This window comes from Thalassophryne amazonica, chromosome 18 (genome assembly GCF_902500255.1).
Source record: "Thalassophryne amazonica chromosome 18, fThaAma1.1, whole genome shotgun sequence".
NCBI lineage: Eukaryota > Metazoa > Chordata > Actinopteri > Batrachoidiformes > Batrachoididae > Thalassophryne > Thalassophryne amazonica.
This window is the reverse complement of record NC_047120.1, coordinates 49,010,465-49,036,827: the sequence shown is the minus strand read 5'-3', so window position 1 is coordinate 49,036,827 and position 26,363 is coordinate 49,010,465. Positions and strand designations below refer to the sequence as shown.

General features: G+C 40.1%; 1 protein-coding gene across 1 annotated transcript in view; it reads right to left on the bottom strand.

Annotated features, from left to right (window-relative positions):
• Window positions 1–26,363, bottom strand: part of plce1 (phospholipase C, epsilon 1) — a 255,535-nt gene that overhangs the window by 208,431 nt on the left and 20,741 nt on the right. The window contains 4 exon segments of the mRNA XM_034193802.1: window positions 2,225–2,422; window positions 2,543–2,950; window positions 5,092–5,749; window positions 6,723–6,872. Coding sequence (XP_034049693.1) covers window positions 2,225–2,422; window positions 2,543–2,950; window positions 5,092–5,742 — 1,257 coding nt within the window. The 5' untranslated portion in view covers window positions 5,743–5,749; window positions 6,723–6,872.

Below are 26,363 nucleotides of genomic sequence, written 5' to 3'. Positions count from 1 at the left end.
CATATTTGAGTCAAATACTGTAGCACAGTGATTCTCAACCGGGGTGCCGTGGGCAATTATCAAATATCACCATTATCGGGTGTATGTGCTGTAATAGTGTGGCAAATGATGTAATGCTCTTTTATTCCAGTAGATGGCAGTAAAGTGCACAGTAGCGCTGAGCCTTGTGCCGACAAGGAGGACTGATCGCCATTTTAATTCCGGGCAAGTTAGTGATTTGCGTGCATAGAAGTTCACTTAGTGTCGTCAAGAAACAGGTAGAATATGCTGGAAAGCTGCGCATGTTGGCAAAGTCACAAACGGAGGAACAAGGGAGACAATATTTCCTTCCATAAGTAAGTGGTTTTGGTTATTGTTGTCACTTTGTCTGTGATATTTGGATGATAAACAGCTGTATGTTTCCTGCCGTACCTGTGTCGCCCGATGACATGGATCATTAATTTCACTTATGTGTAGTTGATATTTTCCAACGCTAGACCAATGTCTAGTTAAAATTCTTGTCGTTAGTGACTAAAAATTGTTCGACAAGACTGGGGAGTTTTTTTAAATTTTTTTATTTGCACCTTAAAATAATGAGATTATAGTGACCCGCGCTGTGCTGCCACACACACACAGCAATGTGCACACACACACACACACCGCTGACTTCATGAATGAAACTCCGTCAATAAAGGATAAAGGATGTGTAAAAATCTAATATATATAAATGTATTGTAATGGTTTTAGGAGCCGCGCTGCGTTGAACACAGCAGCAGCTCAGCCGAGCAGCGTAGCTTATCAGCGCAGATCCGTGTTACTTTCAACACTAATATTTGTGAATGTGTGTGTCAGAGTAAGTTTAATACTTTCCTGACATAATTTAATGTAATTTAATTTTACTGGCTCGATATCCAGGACAAAATGGCATTTTAACACGTATTTTGCGAGCATTTTTCTGAGTGTGTTCAGTCGCGAATCTCCATTGAAAATGCATTAACATCCGGGTACTTCAGGCGTCATGTTGCTGTCCATGAAGGGACGTTTTCATTTAGTGTGCAGCAATGGGACTGCGCTCTCTAGTTCTTATATACAGCTCCACATGACTATAGTATACTATGTTACGTCATATCTGTACCGCATGTGTTGCTAACGTGCTAACGCACCGTGTAGAGACAGTCGAGTTAGTGGTGCGTGACACGTGACACATGACAGTGGTGTGCCGCAGGATTTTGTAAATATAAAAAGGGTGCCGCGGCTCAAAAAAGGTTGAAAATCACTGCTGTAGCATATATGCGACAATAGGCGTTAAGGGGTTAAAATTAGTCCGTTTTGTTTTTGTGTCGAGCAGACGATAACACTCACTGTAACGTCCAAAGTGAACCAGAACTACACGACCCACAATGCTCCCGGCATCGATCGGCCAATCATGTTTAGCGCTTAATGATGATGTCATCAGCAAGAGACAGGCAGCCAGTCTGCCACAAACACACAATAGATGGACTAAAATGTTTGATTTTAGGGTTTACAAATGTTTTTGACCGTTAAACTTTGCTCACTTTACCAGCAAAAAAAAAAAAAAAATGTTATCAGACTGAAAGTTATCGGAAATAAATTTATCAGAAGATAACTTGTCCAATGATGGTTTTAAAACTTATCTGAAAAGCTAATCCGCAAGCAAAAACATTAGCTTCAATAATTATCTGTAATCGTATTAGCGGAACTGTGCCCACCCCTGCTCAAGAGGGTGGTAGGCGGGCCCCCTAGCAGAATTTTGCTTAGGGACCCAGAGAGGTTAGGGTCCTATCTCACTGGGCGCGACTGTTGGAGAGCAGGTGGAGACACGAATTAGAGATAAAACACTTGAACGAGCAATAGTGTCGCAGTTGGCATCTCACTGAAGTGGCCACTCGTAGCTGAAGAGGAATGACACGTTTGCACAGTGTTCAGCTCTTATCCTGCTATCATACATGTGAACAGACTGCATAAATTCGAGTGCATTCAGAGTGTCGCCTGATGACAGCGATGGCTCTGGGAGCAAACTGGGAAGACCAACTTTGAAAAATTCAAAATCCTGGTGCAATGCTGGCAATACCCTGAAAGTGAAGCGAGGAAAAAGCACCACCCATCGAACATCGCACAGAATCAAGCGATTTCCCTCGCAATTGCCGTTCGGAGGCTGTCGCAGTCCAGTGAGATCGGACCCCAGAATAAAAGATAATATCAAAGTGTGCCTGAACTCTCTTACCCTCTGTAGTTTCACTCCAACAAAGCGCAGCAAATCTCTGCAGAGTCTGAAGTCTTCTCCTGCACCATGCATTAGGACTGGCCACAGGTCCTTCTGGCTGGGCTGACACGTCCTCTGGCAAACAACCTCCTCTGAGATGCGACCCGATGGCAGTGCCCTGACAATAGCTCTAGTCCCCGTACAAACTGACTTGGTCACCTTATCAGAAACAACATGGCAAAAGTTAGAAACATTTGGGTTGTCAGCAGCACCAATCAGTTTTTGCTCATATTGAAAACTTTAAAGAAAAAAGCATCAAATATTCAAAAGTATAATTACCTTCTGATTGTTCTTAAAGAACCGTCTCACAAGGACCGTGGAACGTTGTTTACGGTTCCTGTCAAACTCTGTTGTATCTAAGAAACCTTCTTCTTCTCCCTCATCACTGTTGCCGCTCGCACTGCAACTCCTGGTCACTCCCAAAGACAACCTCCCATCATGCCCCAGGGTTGTTATGGATTCCAGAGAAGCCTGTAGTGGGAAAAGTCTCTCCAACAAGCATTTGTTCACCCTAGACCTTCTGTTCAGCCTCTCTAAACTTGAGTAACCATCTTTGATGGTGTATTGGCTGAGGTGTCCATTTCGGGGATGCTGGCGGCGTTTTGGGTGAGGGGAGATAGAGGGAGAGGACACAAGAGAGCTGGGGTCATTGGAAGGACTGTCTTGAGAAGAGAAGTTTGGAGATGTCTGCAAGAAAGCACAGCAATAAACTAAAGTCAAAATGACACATTCATGCAGCTCACACTGCAGAGTTTAAAATATTTTTTGTAATAATGCATCACATCTTTGTGCACTGTAAAAAAATTTTCTTGCATATAATTTAGTTTAACTGTTAAACATCTGGAAAGGTCTTTTTCATAATATATTTCTATATCAATTAATTATAACTAATTTTATAACACTGCAGTGTTTTGAAATTGTCAGCCTGAAATCATGTCAGATAGATTTTTCCATGCCAAGACAAAGCAAACAAATGTAGAAACTTTCCAAACCTGCAGTATTATCCGTCTTCACATTTACCCCAACTAGTTTTTCTATTATTCCATCAAGGGAAGCTCAAAAATTACACTCATGCATTTCAATGAAATTTGGTGAAATGTAGGTGTTTGAGCAAGCAAGTGTAAATTAAATTTTGGAACAGAGAAACAAGATAATTTTTAATTAATATTTGTATGACACCTCCCAGTTTGCAGCCGCTCTGGTCTATGTAAGACTGATCCTGTCAGATCTCAGAAGCTAAGCAGTGTGGGGCCTGGTTATCACTCGGATGGGAGACCTCTTTTGGAACAGCAGGGGCTGTGTGTGTTTCTCCAGGTGAAACTGGAATTGAGTCAGGAAGGGCACCCGACATAATACTTGTGCCAAATACCGATGCTGATCTGACTGTATACCACTGTGGCGACCCCAAACAAATCAGAAGCACTTGAAAGGAAAACACCATGACGCCTCCCAGTTTCCATGTTATTTGGACTGCAAGAAAACACCCGCAGTTTAGCTGGGTTAAGATGGTCCTTGGAGGAGGAATGCACACTGAGTGCCCTCTAGTTATTAGATACAATAATTACTAGGGATGGGTATTGATAAGATTTTATCGATACCATTATCGATTCCGCTTATCTATCCGATTCCTTATCAATTCCCTTATCAATACCGCTTGTGAATTTTCTGTGTACTAAAAGTAGGCTTTATGGGTTTACTATGTCAATAACATTTTATTGAGTCTTAAAGTAAATAAATATTAAATTGGTCACTGGAACCTTAAACTCTGGACATAATAAACTCTACATGGTGGATCCTTGATCTCTGGACATAAATAGAAATAAACAAAATCTGTAGTTTTTGTCAAAAGCATTTCCTTTCAGAGATTATTGGCATGAATATCTTTCCATACCTCTGAGCTGAGCTCTTGCAGCTCGCTGTGCTGCACGTCAGGATGTAATTCATAAAGAATGCAAGACGTCTCATTTTGGGAGGAAAAAAAAAATGTTTTAGTTGATTGTAGTTTACTGTCTGTATTACAGCGTTTGGAAAGAGGTGCCATTTTATTTAAAGTGGCGATTCATTTTGAAGTTATTAATTCCGAGCAGACTCTGTCTCAGCAGAGAGCTGCGCATCATTTGGACCTGCCAATGGAACGAGGACGATTCTCATTTCTTGACTGCAAGAAGACAAGAGTCCCAGTTACTGACTTTAATCCACACAAAAGTGACTCACGATTAACATATTTTAATGGCTTTGAGAGAGGTTAAGAAGCGGACTTGCTGCTTCTGAAGAGCAGCGAATCAAAGAACCAACAAGCCAGTGGATCGAAGCATTGCTTCATTGGTTCACGCTTCAAACTGGAGTCACGCTGCAGAGCCGCTGCAGGGTCTGTAATCAACGTAGAGGAATGATCATTTTCACGACAAACACCCTCAAAAATAACGGCTGCTCTGAAGGACCGATAAGAGAAAGCAAAAAGACTATTGATATCGGTGGATCAAATCATTTCTTAACAGTACCTGAAAAGAACTGGTTGTCGATATCCAACCCCACTAATTACAGTAACTGAATGACTGCTTTTGTCCTCAAAAACGGTCTGCTACACTCAACCCTACACTTAACCCATATTACATTCATCTTCCAGCATTATTAAAAGCCAACACCTACCTCAGTACTTCATGAATACCATCCAGACACACACTGCACAGGTATACAATAGTACATGGATAAAATAATTGTTCAAGGTAAGATTTATGTCACTTGTATTTACACAAGGTAAAGATTTCTCTGGCCATAGAGCATGTCACCACACTGGAACAAACACGAGTAGCTTCATCGCTGATTACCTTGAGGGAGGAAGCCAGCACAGATGCGGGCAGACTACAGCGGCGCATGTGGCACCGGTTGAGCCGAGTGGGGCTGCGAACAAGGCTGCAGCTGGGGCTTGGACTGGATGCATGACTGTGGAAACAGTTGGAGGTTGGACTTGTGTAAAGGCTGGATGAACTGCGGGTGCTGCCTGTTGTGTCCCTGTTTGGTTCCACACTGCCACTCAGGGTGTCACGCTGGCATGAAAAGTCTTCCAAACCTTTCCCATGTATCGGAGACACTGAATTCTCTTTAGTTCTCTTGCCAATATAAGCCTTGTCTTCCTTACTCAAGAGTTTTATGTTGTAATCCAAACACTCGTATTCTACATCCAAAATTGTTCCATTCCCACTGTCACTTGACAACTTCCTATATAAGAGAAGTGAAGGGCTACTTTGGGATGATTCTGACTGCCAAAATTGGTCCGAGTATCGCAGGACGTCCTGGCTGTCAGTTGACTGTGGAGTTTCTCTGTTGGTTCTGCTCCCAGAGGGTGGAGGCGAAGCACACAGAGCCAGAACTGAAGCTTTGACCTGCAACTCATTTTCTTCTGTAGACATCGCAAATCCCTTGTCCATCTTGTTCTTGTTTTGTCCCTTGTTTTGCTCAAGTTTCAAGTCAAATAACATGTAGGACCTATAAAGTTAAATGAGACAAAAACAAGACATAACTAAATAATGGAGTGATGCAGTCACTCAGGTTGATACATGAAACTGACTGTTGCTCTCTGTAATGCACATAAACAATACATAAATATTTAACTGACAGCAACCCATTTGATACAAGCATAAAGTGCAATCCATGACACTGAACTCTGGAAAAAATTGTGAGATTTCCATTATTTTCCTTCATGCTCTACTATGACGGATTGCTTGAACTGTCAAAAAGAGCTGGAATCTCAAAGTTCAACAATGCCACAGCCACACGACTCTCCTGAACACATTGACCAATTGTACAGTGGCATCAATCTGCCGGCCAAAGTATTTATTTAGCTATGAACAGAACTGGTCCAGCAGAGGGGCTCCTTTATTGGTCAATAAGAACCACCCACGCACAGTTTGCAACATACCTACTGTTATACAGCAAAATGTTTTGCACTTGTGTGAAAAATGGAAGAGCATTTGAACTCTGTGCTGGTTTTCAGAAAAAGACCTGAAAATCTATTGTAATTTGACTGAGGAATCAAGAATTTCATGAATTTGACATATGAACGTTACATTTTTTTTAAAATAACATAATATCATTTCATCAGAAGAAGACATAAGTCCTATATAAGCCCCAAAACCTACTGGTGCCAGTGCTTATCCCCAGATTTGCGCAGAGTGACGTGAATGAGAGTCTGGGTGGAATGGGACAATGTCGATGCAGTATCTGAACTCCTCATCACAATGAGCTACCTGCTCATGAGTATTCATCCCATCTAAACTTAAGTTCAAAACACTTAATATAATATCAGTATTCTTTTCACATCATGTTACACAAAATTACAAAAATTCCTTGCCATCATGGGTAAGAACGTGTCCTGTGACAGATAACATCAGTTTCCACAGACTTCTTGTGTGCTCTGTGTGTGTTGATCTATGATGCAAAAACAGCTGAACAAACTGACAGAGAGGACTGCTGAGGTGACCCTGGAGGAATGAGGAATTTCCTTGATAGCACAGATCACAGGGACAGCTCACAAGGTCTTTTATGTGCCAGCGTGCACTTGTAATCGGTGGTGACATGCATCTGTGATGCAGTTATCCTCCTGCAGGCCCTGAAAGACAGTCGAGAAACAGGAAGTGTTTTTTTTTTTGTTCCAGTAGTCAATAGATTAAAGCAGGCAAAAGACAGAAATGGAGACAAAGCCTTAAAAATCAGGCAAAGCAGGTTCAATGGCATTAAAAACCAACAGGTTACGATGACTGTTATGTATAGTAAATAATAAATACATAAAAATTCATACAAAATCCCTCCCATATTTTGAGTTTTAAAAAGTAACTGCTATTAAACAATCAGCAAAAACTGTTTATTTTCTATAATTTAGTATACAGGGTGAACACAAAAACACTCCTTGGTTTCAAATATTTATAATATCAAAAGTTACATCAATAATTTTACAATTTTGAAGAAGAATCTGCAAAAAAGAAAAAAAAAACTTGATGCAATTGTTGATACCAAAATTGTAAAATTATTCATGTGACTTTTGATATTATACATATTTGAAACCAAGGAGTGTTTTTGTGTTGACCCTGTATTTCTGTGCAGAAACGCTCTCTGTCACAGGCCCCATTCACTGTGGGTATCTTTGCTGTCCTTTTCTTTTGCAGCTGAATTCATACAAAATTCTTATTGCGCATTTTTGTGAAGACACGACTGTTGTTCGAGTTTGAAGGAATTCTGAAATAATGCTTTTCCCCCCTCTATTAAATTTCTGTGTAGAAACAGTCCATATCTCTCTGACTAACCACACCTGCTTCTAATCCAACTTTAACCCTGCATCTCCTAATCATCCAGCAGGTGGAAGGCATGCCTATAGAATATAACCTGGGCCAAATAAAGTTATTTTTTTATGTATCTAGACCCACAAAGTTCATGAGATTTGAAAGGGGTTATCCTTATTTTCTGCACTTTTAATTTGGTTAATTACAAGATGACTGGATTTGTTGTTGTTGTTTTTAATAGAATTACAGTGTTAACAAATGGGGAGACAGACTAATTTATCTATCTATTCACTTGCTGTATTTTAAAAAGGAAAATGGCAAGTATTTTCTAAACCCTAGAAATAAAAAAAGACTGGTGTATAACAACCAGCACGCTCCTACGATACAGCCATAAGCAAGGCGCAAGTATGATAATTGTGTGGTTCTGGTAGTGTCATGGTGGTTGGTGAGAGAATAAAATAAATAAATAAAATAAATGAATGACCCAAACCCCAGCAACTGCCGCTCCTAATCCTGCGCCAAAACGTTTCAACCAACCAGAGATTGAACATTGGAACTACCCAAAGACGGCATGACAGATTCAGGAACAGACAGCAGTGTGAGACAAAAACTGTCAAAAACACAGACGGCGAGAGAAGAAGGTATCACAAGCAATCAGAGCAAGCAATTCTTCTCCCTCGTCTCCAAATTCTCACATGCATCATGAGCATATATCAAAGTGTCTGCAGCCTATTTTCAAAACTTCACGCTACATTCATACCCACAAAACACCAGCCAAAGAGGCGAAACACACACACGCTCCATTCATTCAGCTGGCGGTGACATCCAATGTCACTTTCATGATATGTAGGAGGGAAAGTAGCCATGGGAAAAGTTCTCCAAGTTGACTGTCAAGCATTTACGCAGTCATAAAACTCAACATGATTACTGCCCGCATTAAGCTGCTGGAGAATGATGACGGGTTTTTTTCCCACTGTATCTTAAATCAAATCCACACTAGATGTTGTTTGGCCCGAAACAGACCTATAATTGCTCAAAAATGGATGAAATATAATGATAGGTAGTGACTGAATTTACAGCAAATAGGCATGGGAATCCAACTGAGAAAGGTTTCCAGATATTTCAATCGAGCAGCTTTGTAACCTCAAATGTCAACAATTCCTCTCATCAGAGCCTCCATGTTTTTCTGATAGTTTGCCATTGCAAAAAGTCATGTGTCACAATGTCAGATGTGGCGTCATGTTTCCAAACTCTACATCCAGTAGTGGTGGAACAGATCATAGTTGATCTGTGATCCGTATCGGTTTGGCTTGCATGTTATCTGCAGATTAATTGCAAAGTTTACATAATAGTGGCAAGAACAAATTTATTGTCATGGTGATTGGTTTTAAAAGTAATAAGTGTATAAATGTCTATCCAGATGTCAGTAAAATCTAATTGTGAGTGGAAAAAAAGTTGCATGTTCATGTGAAAAGCAGAGAGTCTGCCGCACCACGCTGCTCGGGCTCCGTTTAGAGACAGCCTATCAAGTTAGATGCATATCATTGTCAGTTGTCCCTGGTAATAATTACAAAGAAATATGTGAGAGATGAGGACAAAATGTGAGCGGCGCTCTGTCTGATCAATGAGTCTGTGCCGCCTGTGCCATCTGCAGCGGAGGGTCCAAGAGTTCACTGAGCTCTGGGGAAACAAAAGAAAAACAACTTTTGCTGAATTGTATTTATCCTGAAAGTGCTATAGAAATAAAGTTAGTATTATTGCCCTCTTACCAGATGATGTAGATATCCTGAACTTTTGAAAACAAATTTGAAGTTATGAACTCAGGTGTGTTTTGTTTTCTTTCTTTTTAATTACTTTTATGATGTTGTTGACAAAGGCTAATTTATTTACTCCTATTATAAATTGCAACATACCAATTAAATTGTAGGGTTGTTTTTTATTAAACATTGGGAATTATCCTTTCATTGTTCTATGTGTCTCTATCTATTTCTTTGTTTATTTTCCGAGCCAATCCAATACTTGACTTACAACAGTGATCCATGACACATCCCCAGTGTGTGCAACAAACAAAATGGCTGAACTGACACAGAAATCCATCATAGCTCTACAGACATCCACACAGAAAATCGATGAGAGAATTGATAAAAATCGGGCCGATAATCAGAGTCGATAATGGCACAGGTATCAATAAAATCTCAATTCCCATCCCTATTGGCACAACTGTGACCACTGTGTTTATTTACTATGAACAGCATATCTACTACATATTAATCAAAAAATTTTTTTATTTCATCATAAGCTGCAATATTATTTTTTTTTTAAAAAAGAGAGCTGTACTCAAATTTCCCATAAATGTAAGACTGCCACCTGGATGTTCACGTCAACTGAAGTTGTGACGCAATTACAAAATATAGCTACTTCCACATTTCATTAACTACGACTGCAACTACTGATAATTTTCATTTCATTATCAAGTAGTAAGGTTTTCATTGGTTATATTAGACATATACTAACAATCAGAAGAAGCAGTAGTAAGACATACAGGCCCTGTGGCCCACTGGTGACAGTCCTGGACAGGACACCAGTCCCACGTAGGCCACTTCCCCAGCCAAAGCTGGTACCCATTTAGAACTAGGATTAAGATAATGCAAATGAAGTGTCTTGTCCAAGAACACAGACAGGTAAGCGTGACTGGAAAATAAACTCAGGTCTATTTATTGGAAGCACAACTACTTATCCCACTGATCTACCCACATTTAGTAGCATGATACTGTCAATCACACTACTAAAACCAACAGCATACTCAAACAGTACAATGAAAACAACACAACTTTCACTCAGGCTTCCAAACCAGAATTGTGAACTTGTAAAACAGGAGTTGCTATGCTACTACAATAGTTGGCCAAATCTCAACTGCATTCTGCCTTCCAATTAAATCTTTGAAACTGACACTGATATTATGCTACAAAGTTTCCTGTATCTTTTTATTTGGTATGACAACGCAGAAAATTTATCACAGTTTGTACAAGATATCTGAACTTTCATTACACGGATATAAAAGAGATTACTTTCGTAAGTGTGCACAGGCACCTTACCACTTATAATACTCGTATTGCATTTTCCTTTCAGAACACATTCTCTACATAGTTTGAAATTACTAGTACTCTTATAAATGTTATATTTACTTGACGTATGTTTGCTATATGAACACTGTACACTAAAATTAAAACATAATAAAAATAAAAATGGATTAAATTGCATCAGCTGCACACTATAAATCCCAACCAAAACTACTGTACAACACTTGGAAGCAGTTTTCCTGGAACTATGATGCTACTTAAAATTCAAACAAAAGTGCGTTCAAGTAAAAATAATAACACAAAGCATCTAACAGAATATGGTAAATAGACTGTACTTACATAGAGCTTTCATGCTTGAAGCACTTTACAGTGATGAGTCACATTTACCAACTCACAGGGTGCTGTTATGCAAGATGCTTAACTACACACCGGGAGTAAGTAGGGGATTAATGACCTTACCCAAACGCCCTTAGTGATTTTCCAGTTTGATCTGAGCCAAGGATCTTTGAGTCACAAGCTCACCAATTCAACTTCTTGTCCGTCATCTCCCCAAAGAAGAAAAACTCCACTGGAATTTAAGGCAATCAAAAACTAGTCTGATATATACACCCACTCCAGCAGGTGATTTCACTGATTAACTGATTTCACCTGCTTAAAGTGATGTTAATCAGTGAAATCACCTGCTGGAGTGGGTGGTTGCACAGAAAACCTGCACCCTCTCGGCCCTTTCTGGAACCAGTTTGAGACCTCTGCTTTAAGCAATGCCCTCTCCTTTTCAGATTTAGTCTCAACAAGTTTCCTTTTTGTTTTTAATGGGACTCATTACAACAATCTGGTAGAAGTCTTGCTCTGCAAATGTCTTACTGAACACTTTCAATTTATAGCACTGTGGTATTTACAAATTGTGCAGAGCCGGTCAGCTGAAAAAATATGTCACTGAGTCATGATTTCTCCTCCACCTCAACCTGTGACTCATTTTGCATAGTCTTTCTGCAGCAAAACTAACTTGATAACATATGGAGGTCACATTTGGTTTGGATATTTTGTCCATTAGCTCAGTTTGTATTCTTATTATAATTGAAGTGTGCCATGGTCCACTTGGAACCACAATGAGTCCCAAGTGTACCATGGTAAAGTTTGAACTTTTTTACATATACAGGTATACCACCAGATATTTATAACATATAACATAGTCACATGGAGCGTGCAGCGAGTACATTAGGAGTGCCAGTCCCAAGCCCGGATAAATGAGTAGTGTTGTGTCAGGACGGACATCCGGCATAAAACAACCCAAAATAACCATGCAGAGTACAAATCAAATATCCATACTGGATGGGTTGAGGCCCGGGTTAACAACAACCACCACTGGTGCCATTGCCCAACAGGGTGCCGATGGAAATTGGGAAAGAAGAGCAGAACGTGTCCACAGACAGCGGGAAAAAAGGAAAACTATAAGGGTGGAAGTGAGAGTCGGACTTTAATTGTTGGCAGTATGACTGGTAAAGGGAAAGAGTTGGCTGACATAGCAGAGAGGAGAAAGGTAGACATATTGGGCCTCATGTATCAACGTTGCGTACGGCGATATTTGAGCGTATATAGGGTGTACGCCAAAACGGCTGCGCTACTTGGCATTTATCAATGTGGTCATTGGCGTATAATGCGCTGAAAATATACGCCAGGTCGAGAGGTGGCGTAAATTATACACCAAAATGAACCAGCGCTGGAATCCACATAAAAATGAAGATGATCAACATGATAAACAGTGCCATTATACAAATCAATGCATATGTTACATAAATAACACTTTCCTGATTATACTACAAAATAATCAATACAAATCCCGCTTTTGCGGGATTGTTATGGAGCACGATCCGTGGCTACAGCGCTGACAGGAAGGAAAGCGCTGCTCGCCTTTTTCTCCAGACTTCGAGCCTGGAGCCAGAGCAGTGCTGAGCTTAACTTCATGTGGTGTGATCATTTTAGACTGTGAAATTGATAATAACAACTGTAGTTTCGTCATTCCCTTAATTCGCCCGTGCTGCAATCACGTTTTGTCGTCTCCATTCGGTTGTCAAAATAAAATAAATACAGAAATACATTTTAAAAATAAAGAAATCTGACAGATTAGGCATGTCTTATTAATTGAGCGAGCAAATATCCACATGTCAAGAATTATTGACGTGAAAAGAGAATACAGTGGTCCCTCGCTATAACGCCGTTCACCTGTGTTCACCTGCGGAGTTTTTAGTCCAATTTTGCATGCCTTTTTTTTTTTTTTTTTTTTACAGTGTTCTGTGTTCTGCGTATCTGTTTATAAGAATCTTGTTGCCCAGAAGAGAAAAGAGCGCCAACAACTACTCATAACTGTGTTTGTCACACGGAAACACACACCTGCTGCAGCCAGGTGTGAGTGGAAAAAGGCGCGGCGTCAGGACGCAGAGGAGCGATCTGTGACATACTGGTCAGTCACTATTAATAATTTCTTATGTGTCCGATCTCGTTCGTTGATTGTTAAAATTAATTTGTTAGTTCTAAAAGCCATCATAATTATTTATAGGAAAACGTTCTATTTTTATTTCTCAAACAAATGTTTGCGCCTGAAACAGTTTGGTATTATTTTCCTATTAAGGTTTGAACTTTGAGTGTGTTTACACACGAGAGAAAAGTGAGAAAATGTTCATGCCTGATTGAGAAAAGTGTATAAACTGCATAGTGAGGGGTTTTACAGCCTTAAAACGTCTATAATAATTGTAAAAAATAACGCTGACTACGTCGCGGTTTCGCGTATTTCGGGCTATTTTTTAAAACGTAACTCCAGCGATTAATGAGGGACCACTGTAACACTTTATTGATTATATACTACAAAACAATTGATACGACGGCCGCTTTTGACGCTCTATTGGCACGTGTCGTGATTGGTGGAGTTCTTTTTCACTGCCGTCTTCCCGACTTCCATGTCGTAAAATGAGGGTGTGTCTGAAGCGGAGTCTGAATATTTATGGGCGTGTTTATTATAATTACGATCGTTTCCACCCGCCGTATTTATCAAGATCACGTCAGGCGTATGCCAGAAATGGGCAGGTGCGCACTGCTTCATACATGTCATGGTGACTTTGGTGTATTTCAAGTTTACGCCGTAAATTTACGCCACAAGTGCGCAACATTGATACATAAGGCCCATTGTGTGTGCAAGAGACCAAGTGGAAGGGAAGTAAGAGCAGGAGAATAGGCGGTGGGTTCAAGTTGTATCATGGTGTAGATAGGAACAGAAATGGTGTTGGGGTTATTTTAAAGGAAGAGCATTTTAAGAGTATGCTGGAGTTAAAAGTGAGTGTCTGACAGTGTTATGGGTGTGAAGATGGAAACTGAAGGGGTGATGATCAATATCATCAGTGCATATGCCCCACAGGTAGGTTGCGAGATGAAGGAGAAAGAAGATTTCTCCATCTTGAATTTCAAAGTGAGCGCCAGGAGGATTCATCAGGACTTTTGATATTTCTGTAAGGATGGGTTGGGGCACAATTAAGCTTTAGTTTGTATAGCGTTATATAGAAGAAAATAGCAAAGTAAGTAGAAAGTAAAAAAAAAAAAAAAAAAAAAAAAAAAAAAAAAAAAAAAAAAAAAAAATTTTACACAGCATGTTTTTTTCATCAATTGGAGTCTATTCAGGGGGTCAGAGTACTAAATTTCATGCAGGTGGCTGGTGTGACAGAGGACATTACAGAGGGCAGGGTGAGATGGAAACGATTGATCTGCGGTGGTAACCCCTAACGGGAGCAGCCAAAAGAAGAAGACGACATGGATTATTGGCGGTACCACCTACTTCTATATCAGATTATATTTTTGACATACTTCCGTGTGAGCCATTGACAGCCCACCCTGTTCCCTAACAGTAATAATCACAGCTGCATGCGTCACTGTCAAATAACAGGTCCAACCAGTCCTCACAAGTGTTGGCAAAGTGTGTGCAACTCACTGTGTAGGACACAAGCTATCTTTGTTACTGTTTCTATTTCAGCAAGCACAGAAATGTACCTTAGCAACAAAGATCAAAGGAATACATTTAGGAAGTTTAATTTAAAGATTTAAAGTCTGTGTTTGAACCTATTCACATATTTAAATCCCAGTTTACCAGAAATTCTGAATGGTGTTTTGGCAAACTTGAGATCATTCCTGAGGGTACAACCTGTACTGATCCAGGATGTGGTTATGAAGGTGAAGGCTATCAGCCGGCAAGTCGCTGCAACAGCAACAGTGGAAGAATGATGACAAGAAAGTAATCCAATAGCATCTGCTAAGATACATGTGCAGACAAAACAAAAACAGTGCAAAACTCTGAGGAAAAAACTGACCTCATCACCTCCTCTGAAAAGATGCACCTGTGTAAAACCTGGAAGTCAAGTCACAACTCATACCACTTAAGACATTTAAGCAGACTTCACACATGACACATCAGGTGGGGGAGCATGCACTGGTGGCAGACCAGCAGTTCAACCTTAACCCTCAAAAGTAAACAGCACAGCCAGGTGAACAGTGGGAATCTTCTTAACCTTCTATAGCCACAAGAGTCCTCAAAACTGAGACACCTGCAAGCTGGATGATGCTGAGAGAAACATTCCATAGCTGATATTCCCTCACAGTGAAGGTGACACTCATCTTAGTCCCTCTATGTCAGGGGTTTTCAAAGTGTGGGAGAGAACAAATGAATAGCTGCGCTCCCCCCCAAGTGACACACATACGAGGCCTGTCCATATAGTACCTTTTTATTTTTTTTAAACTATATGGATTTGATTCATATGTTTTTACGCCAGACAAGCTTGAACCCTTGTGCGCAACGGAGGTGTTCCTTTGTCTCGCTTCCAAAGCGAATCGGTTGTGACGCGCGAAGCCTCCGCGCGGCTTTCCCTGACAAAATCTCTTGTTAAAAGTGAAATCTGCCGGAAAATGGCTGATGTCCAGCTCTTGTGATAACCAGAGAAAGATCACACGACGGTCTCATATCCACAGAGCCATCAGCTAAGAAATGGTCCGGTGGCTTGTGCCGTGTCGTCGCAGCTCGGAGCGCGGCGCGCTGAGCGCGGCGCGCTGAGCGTCCTTAAAGGGGTCCATAAAGCTGTACTAACAGACCTTATTCTCTGTGAAGCCCGTAAAATTTTCACCGAAAGCCAGATAAATTTTTCGAATAGTTTCCAGGTGCCAGTCTCTAACAGCTTCTAAAAAAATTCTGATGGAAAAAAAACCCCAAATTACTCCGCCATTTCCAGACAATGAAAATCCGACGACGGGGCGGGACCACTCCTTCCACAAGGCGTGCTCACAGGCGAATGACGTCACCGACAGCCGTGGAAAAACTCACGCATGCGCACAAGGGTTCAAGCTTGTCTGACGTGAAAACATATGAATCAAATTCATATAGTTTAAAAAAAATAAAAAGGTACGATACTTTATGAACAGACCTCGTACACACAATTTCAACATCTTCGTGTGTTTCTTTTTATTCTTTTACACATCTTAAACACATTTTAAAAGTATTTGTGTGTTTAAAACTGTCTATCCATTTACACATTTTACAGCCTTTGTAAACATGTTTTTAAAGAACTTTCTATTCTTTCACACATTTTACACCCTTTTCAAATGTTTTAAAGTTGTGTTTTTAATGAACTTTCTATTCTTCTATTTTTACCTTTTGTCACATTTAAACAACATTTAAACACCTCTGTTTTTAAACGTCTTTGGCATAACGAACACATTTGAACATAAATAATAAGGGATGGGCATTGATAAGATTTTATCGATATCGATGCCATTATCGATTCCACTTATCTATCCGATTCCTTATCAATTCCCTTATCGATACCTCCTGTGACTTTTCTTTGTACTAAAAGTAGGCTTTACAGGTTTTCAATGTCAGCAACATTTTATTGCACCTTAAAGTAAATACAATCCCAATTCCAGTGAAGTTGGGACGTTGTGTAAAATGTAAATAAAAACAGAAAACAATGATTTGCAAATCCTCTTCAACCTATATTCAATTGAATACACCACAAAGACAAGATATTTAATGTTCAAACTGATAAACTTTATTCTCGTTTCTTGCCTGCAACAAGACAAGAGTCCCAGTTACTGACTTTAATCTGCACAAAAGTGACTCACAATTGACATTTTTAAATGGCTTTGAGAGGGGTTAAGAAGCGGACTTGTTGCTTCTGAAAAGCAGCGAAGCAATGAACCAATAAAGCAGATGATTGGAGCACTTCTTCGTTGTTTCAAGCTTCAAAGCGGAGCCTTTACAGAAGCAGTTGATTACAGACCCTGCAGTGGGTCTGTAATCAACTGCTTCTGTCAGTGACGTCATTCGCCTGTGAGCACTCCTTGTGGGAGGAGTCGTCCAGCCCCTCGTCGGAATTCCTTTGTCTGAGAAGTTGCTGAGAGACTGGCGCTTTGTTTGATCAAACATTTTTCTAAACCTGTGAGGCACATCGAAGTGGACACGGTTCGAAAAATTAAGCTGGTTTTCGGTAAAAAATTTTAACGGCTGATGAGAGATTTTGAGGTGATACTGTCGCTTTAAGGACTTCCCACGGAGCGGGACGTCGTGCAGCGGTCCCAGGCGCCGTCGTCAGCCTGTTTCAAGCTGAAAACCTCCACATTTCAGGCTCTACTGATCCAGGACGTCGTGAGAGAACAGAGAAGTTTCAGAAGAAGTCGGTTTCAGCATTTTATCCGGATATTCCACTGTTAAAGGAGATTTTTTTAATGAAAGACGTGCGGACGGGTCCGCGCGGACGGGTCCGCGCGGACGGGTCCGCGCGTCGGGACGCAGCCGGCGCGGTGCGGCGGCACAGGAAAAACACCTCCGTGTTGATAACCATTTGTAAAATCCAGGCGGCTTTTGATGGCTTTCAGTGGAGTGAGTATATGAGAAATTGTTTAACAGCTGGACATGTTCCAACTTGTCCTTAAGGCTTCCAACAGAGGTGTTTTTCCTGTGGCGGAGCGTCGCGGCGGCTGCGAGCCGACGCTGCAAACAGCCTGTGACAACTGACTTAAATACTAAAACTGAACTAATGAGTGACAGGTGAAAACAATCAGGAAAGAAACATGAACACAAACACGTGGGGACTGGAATAACACAAAGTGACTAAAACTGACATCATAGAAAATAAAACAATGACCACAAAATCCCCAAAGGAAAATACTCAGAAAAATGTAATGGACAATAAAACCTGATCTTGAATCATTACACCGACAAATAGAATGCAATATAATTAATACAAGACCAATAAACATGAGGAACATCAAATGGACACGGAATAAACAGGAGGAGTAAAATAAATACAAGATCACAGGGGCAAACATAAACAACACCAAGCACCAGGAGGAGCATAACCCAGGTCACGAGGGGCAGGACCCTCAGGCCCGGAGTATCTGACGGGTGCCATGCACCAATATCTGGTGTGCGTCATGTGGTGAACAGCACATGTCGAATCTTGTCTCAAAGGTAATTATTTTGTAATATATATTGTAATGGATTGAGGAAACAGTTGCATTTCATTCCTTCTTATGAGTTAGATAATGTATCTGTAAAATGATGTTTATTATATATGTAACATCTCCTCATAATTGCTCAGATGTACTGCGTGCAATGACATGCAGTGTTTTTGAATAGGTTGCGCAATGTTCACAACTAGCTCACAAAATTAATGTGTGCCAGATGTTTTGAACATTTCAAAATTTTCTTTGGGCACTGGCACACAGTCGCGCACAGTTCACGACACGTTTACTCATTGGCGGATCAAATTCCTGCAAGTGTCAAGGTGCTGTAATTTCTCCCCTATGCTGTGAAAAAATCCTAGTGAGCACCCTGGATTGATTCTGCAAACATCACAGCATCATCTGCAAAGCTAAGGTCAGTAAACCATTCCTCACTAACAAAGGCACCAAAAAATTGCTGGTTTGCGCAACCCGACCCAACACCCAGTCCATGAAAGCACTGAACTGTTAAGAATGTCAATCTAAAAATTATAGCCCAGGGGTGAACATGACATCATGGTTAACCAAAGCTAAATGTTGCATGATGTAGCTTTAAATACTCTATGTCAGACAGCTGGGCTAATTTAGAGACACTGAAATTAGCAGCAGGATAACATTTCCACACAGGGATCCTGTGGCTTATGTCAAACCAAGACTTTGACAGTTTCCCCACTGCAAGTGTGCATCATTTCCTCATCATTTAAAAAGAACAAATCTATGTGTGGGAATATCTACAACACACACAAACACACACACACACAGAAATTAAACAGCTCAAAGTGATGTGTGTTATCAGGTGAACTGTGACCCTGGCAGGATAAACAAATGACTCTTCCCGGTTAAATCTCAACCTTAGGCTAAAAACACAGACAGACGCAGGAAACAAGGTCACAGGGTTACAAGTGCACTGACAAAGAAAATCATCAGTCTGCTCTACTTCATTCACCACATTATATAAAATATCAGCCATTGTCCTGGCCGTACTGTGTACTACAAAATAAAATTGATACTACATACTGCAAACTAATGTTATGGTGAGACTTACCCTGCAAGCAGGTACATGCCTTTTGTAAATCAAATGCTTCAAAGATTCAAGACTGACTCACTTTCATTATTAACTAACACAGGGAGGGAGAGAGAGAGACAGCTAGAGAGAGAAAGAAAGAGAACAAGTGAACAGCATGAGGGATGGACCTTCGGCAGCAGCCAATCTGATTTTGTTTGGAAATGTGTCAACATTTTACCTACCCGCCCCCTCTCCCGCAAAAAAATGTTTTTGTAGTTTAAATTTCTTGTAAAAATAATATCTTAAACTGTAAACATATCTTGTAATATAAAAAACACATTGTTGATTGATGTAAAATTGAAAGCCAGAGCCTCTGATCATCCTGTAGAAACCATCTGATGTCAACAATACTAAAGCATTTTCCAAGTTGTATCTTTGTACAATGTTTACGACTGTATCACTTCTATGGGGTGGCGGCTTGCTGTGACAGTTGCATATCACTCTTCTACTAACCGCTTGCTGACTAGTTTTATACAAAACCGCTGTGTAAAACTCAACCAGAAACTAGCAAGTGAGTCAAGTGAACCCACAACATCACCACAAAAGTCGTTTCATGCCCGGAGGTAATCCAAGGTTATAGTCAGGGGTTAGGAAGCATAAAACCCGACCATACGTAGCTGATGTAGGCTACCGTTTGATCTACAAACACAGCGATTCACTTTTATTAACATTGGGGGGTGCTGAAAAAAACTGATTGTCAGAATCATGATTCTTATTCTTAACGATTCAAAATCAATTAAAAATGTTGAAAAATCAATTTTTTTAAATAAGTCTCCGTTTTGTTTGCTTCTCTTCACTGCCGTACAGTGAGTTGCAGTTGGCTTAGACTGATGGAGAACTATAGACTAACAGCCTGCATCACTCAATCTGGAATGTGGACGGAATTTGTTGACCGTTTTCTTCCAAACTAGGAACATTAAAGCCAAAGCATACAAATCCATATTTGTGTTGCTTCACCATCTTTGTATTACATCAGATAGTGCTGCATGCACGTTTAGACAGACAATAAGGACAATTTATTACAAAGTTGATGTATTATATGAATTGGTGTAAGATTTCACAGATGAGACGTTCACCAAATAGACACTCTGCCAACAATGATCATTCATCTGCCCAGACTAATTATCTGTAACGTGCTGTAATTAAACAAAGTTAAAATTGACAAAAATGTTGAACGCAGGCTAGCATAACACATCACAAGACTTAATAAAATGCCACAGAGTAAATATATCCAATGCTAACAACAGCTATAATCCAATTATAAAACTTTTAATGAAAAAAAAAACCCATTACATTTACTCTCTTTCTCTCAGTGTCAAAGTGTGTGATGTAACTGCTCCTGATAGATTAAAGATACAGTCTGTAAATTTTTGAACAAGGGAGTAAATGCTATATCCAGCCAATATTATACTGTTTTTAACACTCGTGCAGTGTCTGTAGGAAGTATGTATTCCTATAGAAAAGTGTGAGCTTTGTTGACGATCTCTGTTAAAGCTGGCACGTGAGAACGTGCCACCAGCAAGAAGCGTTTTTGTGTCTGTTTCTCGCATATCTCTCATAGTGTTTGTGTATCATTTCTTTGATTTATTTCTTCCGTCTCTCCCAGGCATCTGTTTAAGGCAGAAAGTGACCCATCTTTCTCAACGATGTTTGTCGAAGCTGGCACGTGAGAACATTCCGCCTTGTGCCAATAATGACAATGACGTCAAAATAAAGGTTTTGAAAACGAATCCTAAAAATTTTCATAATAAAGGATGCACATCATCGTGCCATGCGCAAGCTATATGTGAAAGATGAGGTCGATCTGACTAAATCAGAGAGATATGCAAGCCACATACACACACAGACGCATCTTGCTTTATAGATAGATTTTAAATGTTAGGTATGACTAATGTATAACATCAAGTGACATGAAATATAACAAATGATGACAATGAAATATGAAGTTTGCGTTTTAACTTTAAATTAATTGGCCAAAGTTGTGGCTCTTACAATAGATTAAAAAAAAACTATTACAAATCACAAATTATCAATATATTAAAAGCCAAGTGGCCTCTGTGTACATGTTTGTGTGCGTGTGTGTGGCTTCAATCATGGAAAAACTGGGGAGAACTGGCATTTGTTGTTTGGTATGCTTAAATATTTTGGGTCAAGGATGAACGGCGTGAAAACGGAACACTGATAGGAATAATATTTTTGGAGAAATTAGGGATTTTAGGTAACAACAGTCAACAATGAATGTTGAAATTAAATTCTGGACTCACACGCCATTCCAGCAGGAGGCAATAAATTATCATGTATATATTAAAAACCAAAACCAAGTGGTCTCTGTATACGTGTGTGCGTATGTGCAACTTCGACCACAGAGAAATTGGGTACAGCTGACATTTGCCGTTTGATATGCTTATGTATTTTGGGTCAAGGATAAATGCTCCCAAAATGGAAAGTTGATAGTTGATGGAGAAATTAGCGATATTAGGTAACAACAGTCAACAATGGAAGTTGATATCACCATTAATCCCTCCCTGGTAACCATACAAGCTCTGAACAAAACATGACATCCACTACATTTGCCAAATAATAAATACAATTATTCACAAATATTTCTCATTTTAATTTCCTGCGCTTTCAGTTAAAGTCATTATAGACACTTTGCATAATTTAGCACAACCTTTGAAAAATGTCAGCTACTTATTTTATAAACACAACCCAATCTAGAGCCCATGTATCCCCATGGGCACTGCACTAGTTTTATTTTATCCTGCTTCACTTTAACAAGTTTCCAGCCAATAATGAAACTGTAAAAAGAATAACTAGATCCAAAAATCTTCATTCATAGATTTGTCAGGTATTTTAATCAATCAATCAATTTTATTTATATAGCGCCAAATCACAACAAACAGTTGCCCCAAGGCGCTTTATATTGTAAGGCAAAGCCATACAATAATTACGTAAAACCCCAACGGTCAAAACGACCCCCTGTGAGCAAGCACTCGGCTACAGTGGGAAGGAAAAACTCCCTTTTAACAGGAAGAAACCTCCAGCAGAACCAGGCCCAGGGAGGGGCAGTCCTCTGCTGGGACTGGTTGGGGCTGAGGGAGAGAACCAGGAAAAAGACATGCTGTGGAGGGGAGCAGAGATCAATCACTAATGATTAAATGCAGAGTGGTGCATACAGAGCAAAAAGAGAAAGAAACACTCAGTGCATCATGGGAACCCCCCAGCAGTCTAAGTCTATAGCAGCATAACTAAGGGATGGTTCAGGGTCACCTGATCCAGCCCTAACTATAAGCTTTAGCAAAAAGGAAAGTTTTAAGCCTAATCTTAAAAGTAGAGAGGGTGTCTGTCTCCCTGATCCGAATTGGGAGCTGGTTCCACAGGAGAGGAGCCTGAAAGCTGAAGGCTCTGCCTCCCATTCTACTCTTACAAACCCTAGGAACTACAAGTAAGCCTGCAGTCTGAGAGCGAAGCGCTCTATTGGGGTGATATGGTACTACGAGGTCCCTAAGATAAGATGGGACCTGATTATTCAAAACCTTATAAGTAAGAAGAAGAATTTTAAATTCTATTCTAGAATTAACAGGAAGCCAATGAAGAGAGGCCAATATGGATGAGATATGCTCTCTCCTTCTAGTCCCCGTTAGTACTCTAGCTGCAGCATTTTGAATTAACTGAAGGCTTTTCAGGGAACTTTTAGGACAACCTGATAATAATGAATTACAATAGTCCAGCCTAGAGGAAATAAATGCATGAATTAGTTTTTCAGCATCACTCTGAGACAAGACCTTTCTAATTTTAGAGATATTGCGTAAATGCAAAAAAGCAGTCCTACATATTTGTTTAATATGCGCTTTGAATGACATATCCTGATCAAAAATGACTCCAAGATTTCTCACAGTATTACTAGAGGTCAGGGTAATGCCATCCAGAGTAAGGATCTGGTTAGACACCATGTTTCTAAGATTTGTGGGGCCAAGTACAATAACTTCAGTTTTATCTGAGTTTAAAAGCAGGAAATTAGAGGTCATCCATGTCTTTATGTCTGTAAGACAATCCTGCAGTTTAGCTAATTGGTGTGTGTCCTCTGGCTTCATGGATAGATAAAGCTGGGTATCATCTGCGTAACAATGAAAATTTAAGCAATACCGTCTAATAATACTACCTAAGGGAAGCATGTATAAAGTGAATAAAATTGGTCCTAGCACAGAACCTTGTGGAACTCCATAATTAACCTTAGTCTGTGAAGAAGATTCCCCATTTACATGAACAAATTGTAATCTATTAGACAAATATGATTCAAACCACCGCAGCGCAGTGCCTTTAATACATATGGCATGCTCTAATCTCTGTAATAAAATTTTATGGTCAACAGTATCAAAAGCAGCACTGAGGTCTAACAGAACAAGCACAGAGATGAGTCCACTGTCTGAGGCCATAAGAAGATCATTTGTAACCTTCACTAATGCTGTTTCTGTACTATGATGAATTCTAAAACCTGACTGAAACTCTTCAAATAGACCATTCCCCTGCAGATGATCAGTTAGCTGTTTTACAACTACCCTTTCAAGAATTTTTGAGAGAAAAGGAAGGTTGGAGATTGGCCTATAATTAGCTAAGATAGCTGGGTCAAGTGATGGCTTTTTAAGTAATGGTTTAATTACTGCCACCTTAAAAGCCTGTGGTACATAGCCAACTAACAAAGATAGATTGATCATATTTAAGATCGAAGCATTAAATAATGTTAGGGCTTCCTTGAGCAGCCTGGTAGGAATGGGGTCTAATAGACATGTTGATGGTTTGGATGAAGTAACTAATGAAAATAACTCAGACAGAACAATCTGAGAGAAAGAGTCTAACCAAATACCGGCATCACTGAAAGCAGCCAAAGATAACGATACGTCTTTGGGATGGTTATGAGTAATTTTTTCTCTAATAGTTAAAATTTTGTTAGCAAAGAAAGTCATGAAGTCATTACTAGTTAAAGTTAATGGAATACTCAGCTCAATAGATTTTACACATTGTAAATGTTGTTGTTATTGTTACTGTCCATTCGACTGCTCCCGTTTTTGCTCGGGGTCACCACAGCGGATAGAGCCGGAGCCGCATTTGTATTTGGAAGAGGTTTTACGCCGGATGCCCTTCCTGATGCAACTCCAGTGTAACCCGGAGAAACACATACAGCCGCTGGTGTTCCAAAGAGGTCTCCCATCCATGTACTAACCAGGTCCCGCACTGCTTAGCTTCTGAGATCTGACGGGATCAGGCTGACACAGAGCAAACCGGCTGCATTTTACATATCGTAAATATGACTTCAAAACCTGTTCTGAAAAGAAAAGAAAAAAATCATTCAGAAGAGAGGGAGAGTGGAGTAGAAGACAGGAAGAAGGCTGGATAGGGACAAGAGTGATGAAGACAGAAACAAAAAGAAAGAAATGATTGCAGAGCCTGCAGATTTATTATTCTAAATAAGAACTGAGAACAAAAATGTGGCAAAGAATGGAAACCTGTTCACCAAATTTTAACTAAAAAAGTATCTGCCTTACATGTATAAATTTAAATAAGCTGCATTTAACCACTGCAGTTTAACTTTTTCTTTTCTGTTTTATTAACTGAGCGTCCCATAGTTAACTGTAGCTTTGTTTACCACAGAAGAATACGGCTTTTGTGACGCTACTGGCGTTCTCCACAGTTTGACAGTATAACAGTCACAACGGTCAAGATAAATGAAACCAGACCTGCTTCAACTGTTCATTACACAGATAAAAGCATAAAAAAAACATTGTATTGATATTTTTACTGCTGACCTGGAAATGGCCACAGCTTTTATTTCAGAAATCTGGTCACTTTAATTAAACGTAGGATTCACATCGGCCTGTGCTCCTAAATGGGACAGGTTCAGACATTAACTACTTGGGTGCAATTACGGATTTTAACTGATGGTAATTTATTTAATGATTCCGGGTCTCTGATTTGGAACAACCTGCCCTAGATTGAAAAGCTTTTTCTTTTAATGTCCATTCATGAAGGATTACATCAGAACTCATGCAAATGACAAGTCATGGTCTGGTATGTGATTAGATCCATCTTCCTGTGGAGGGGTTGGAAATTCAAGTTTAATCAGTGGGTTACCAACACCCAGAGTTATTGGCAATAACCTTTAAATTAATTCAAAAACTATTTCAACGCGTAGAAAAAGACCGATGTTAAATGAAAGCACACTGTGCAGAAATGTCATTTACCCCCCTGAGCCTCCACTAAATACCTCACATTCAGCATTGTGCTGTTAGCATTCCACCCACATAATAAGCAGGTCAGGGGGAGAAGGAAAGGAATCCCTGTCCTGTTTTGTGTGTGTGTGTGTGTGTGTTGTTGCAGTATGCACATGGGACATAAAAGACACATCATGTGACTAAAATAAAACGCTGCGCCAACAGATCTCATGTAAGTCATCCAGTAAAAATGAAAATTTCTCCAGTACACAGGTTCAGAAATGATTTGACTTTTGCAAACGTGACAAAAGGAAGGTTTTTCTTGAATTGTTACTTGTTAGAACAGATGGGTGTCAATTAGCTTCAGAATCTTCGTTAGAAACAAACTGTTACGGGTGGCACTAGGGTGGTAGGCTGCAGGGATACTATGGATTGTCTTCCGGGCTGCTGGAGTTACAGTTGGCCCCCTTCCTTCCCCAGCTGGCTCTGGTGCAGGGAACTCAAGCCCAGACAGCAATACTTGGGGGTCATGCCGTGTCTTGGCCCAGTGGGTGGTCCTGGTTGGGGCACTGGCCCAGTCTCTCTGTGGGGTTTTGGGTCCTGACTGATGTTAGGGACTGGAGTCTTTATATTTCATGCTCACGGAGTTGATATCCTCTCATGTTTGTGGGGAGGTTTGTGTACCCTTCTGTTGGGGAGCTGACCTGTGGTCTCCGTAGATGGATCTTGCCTCCTTAGTGGAGCAGATAACTGTAACTATTGTTCACTTCTGGAAACAAGCACCGAAATTGGCACACATACTCCTTAGACATTACGCTTTTGGAAAAAACCTGATTGGCCACATGAATTTTCAACAGGCAGCCAGGAAGGGGTCAACTGAAGAATTCCACAGGGGTCAAAATTTAATTACATATGTTGCCACGGTGCCGCGCATGT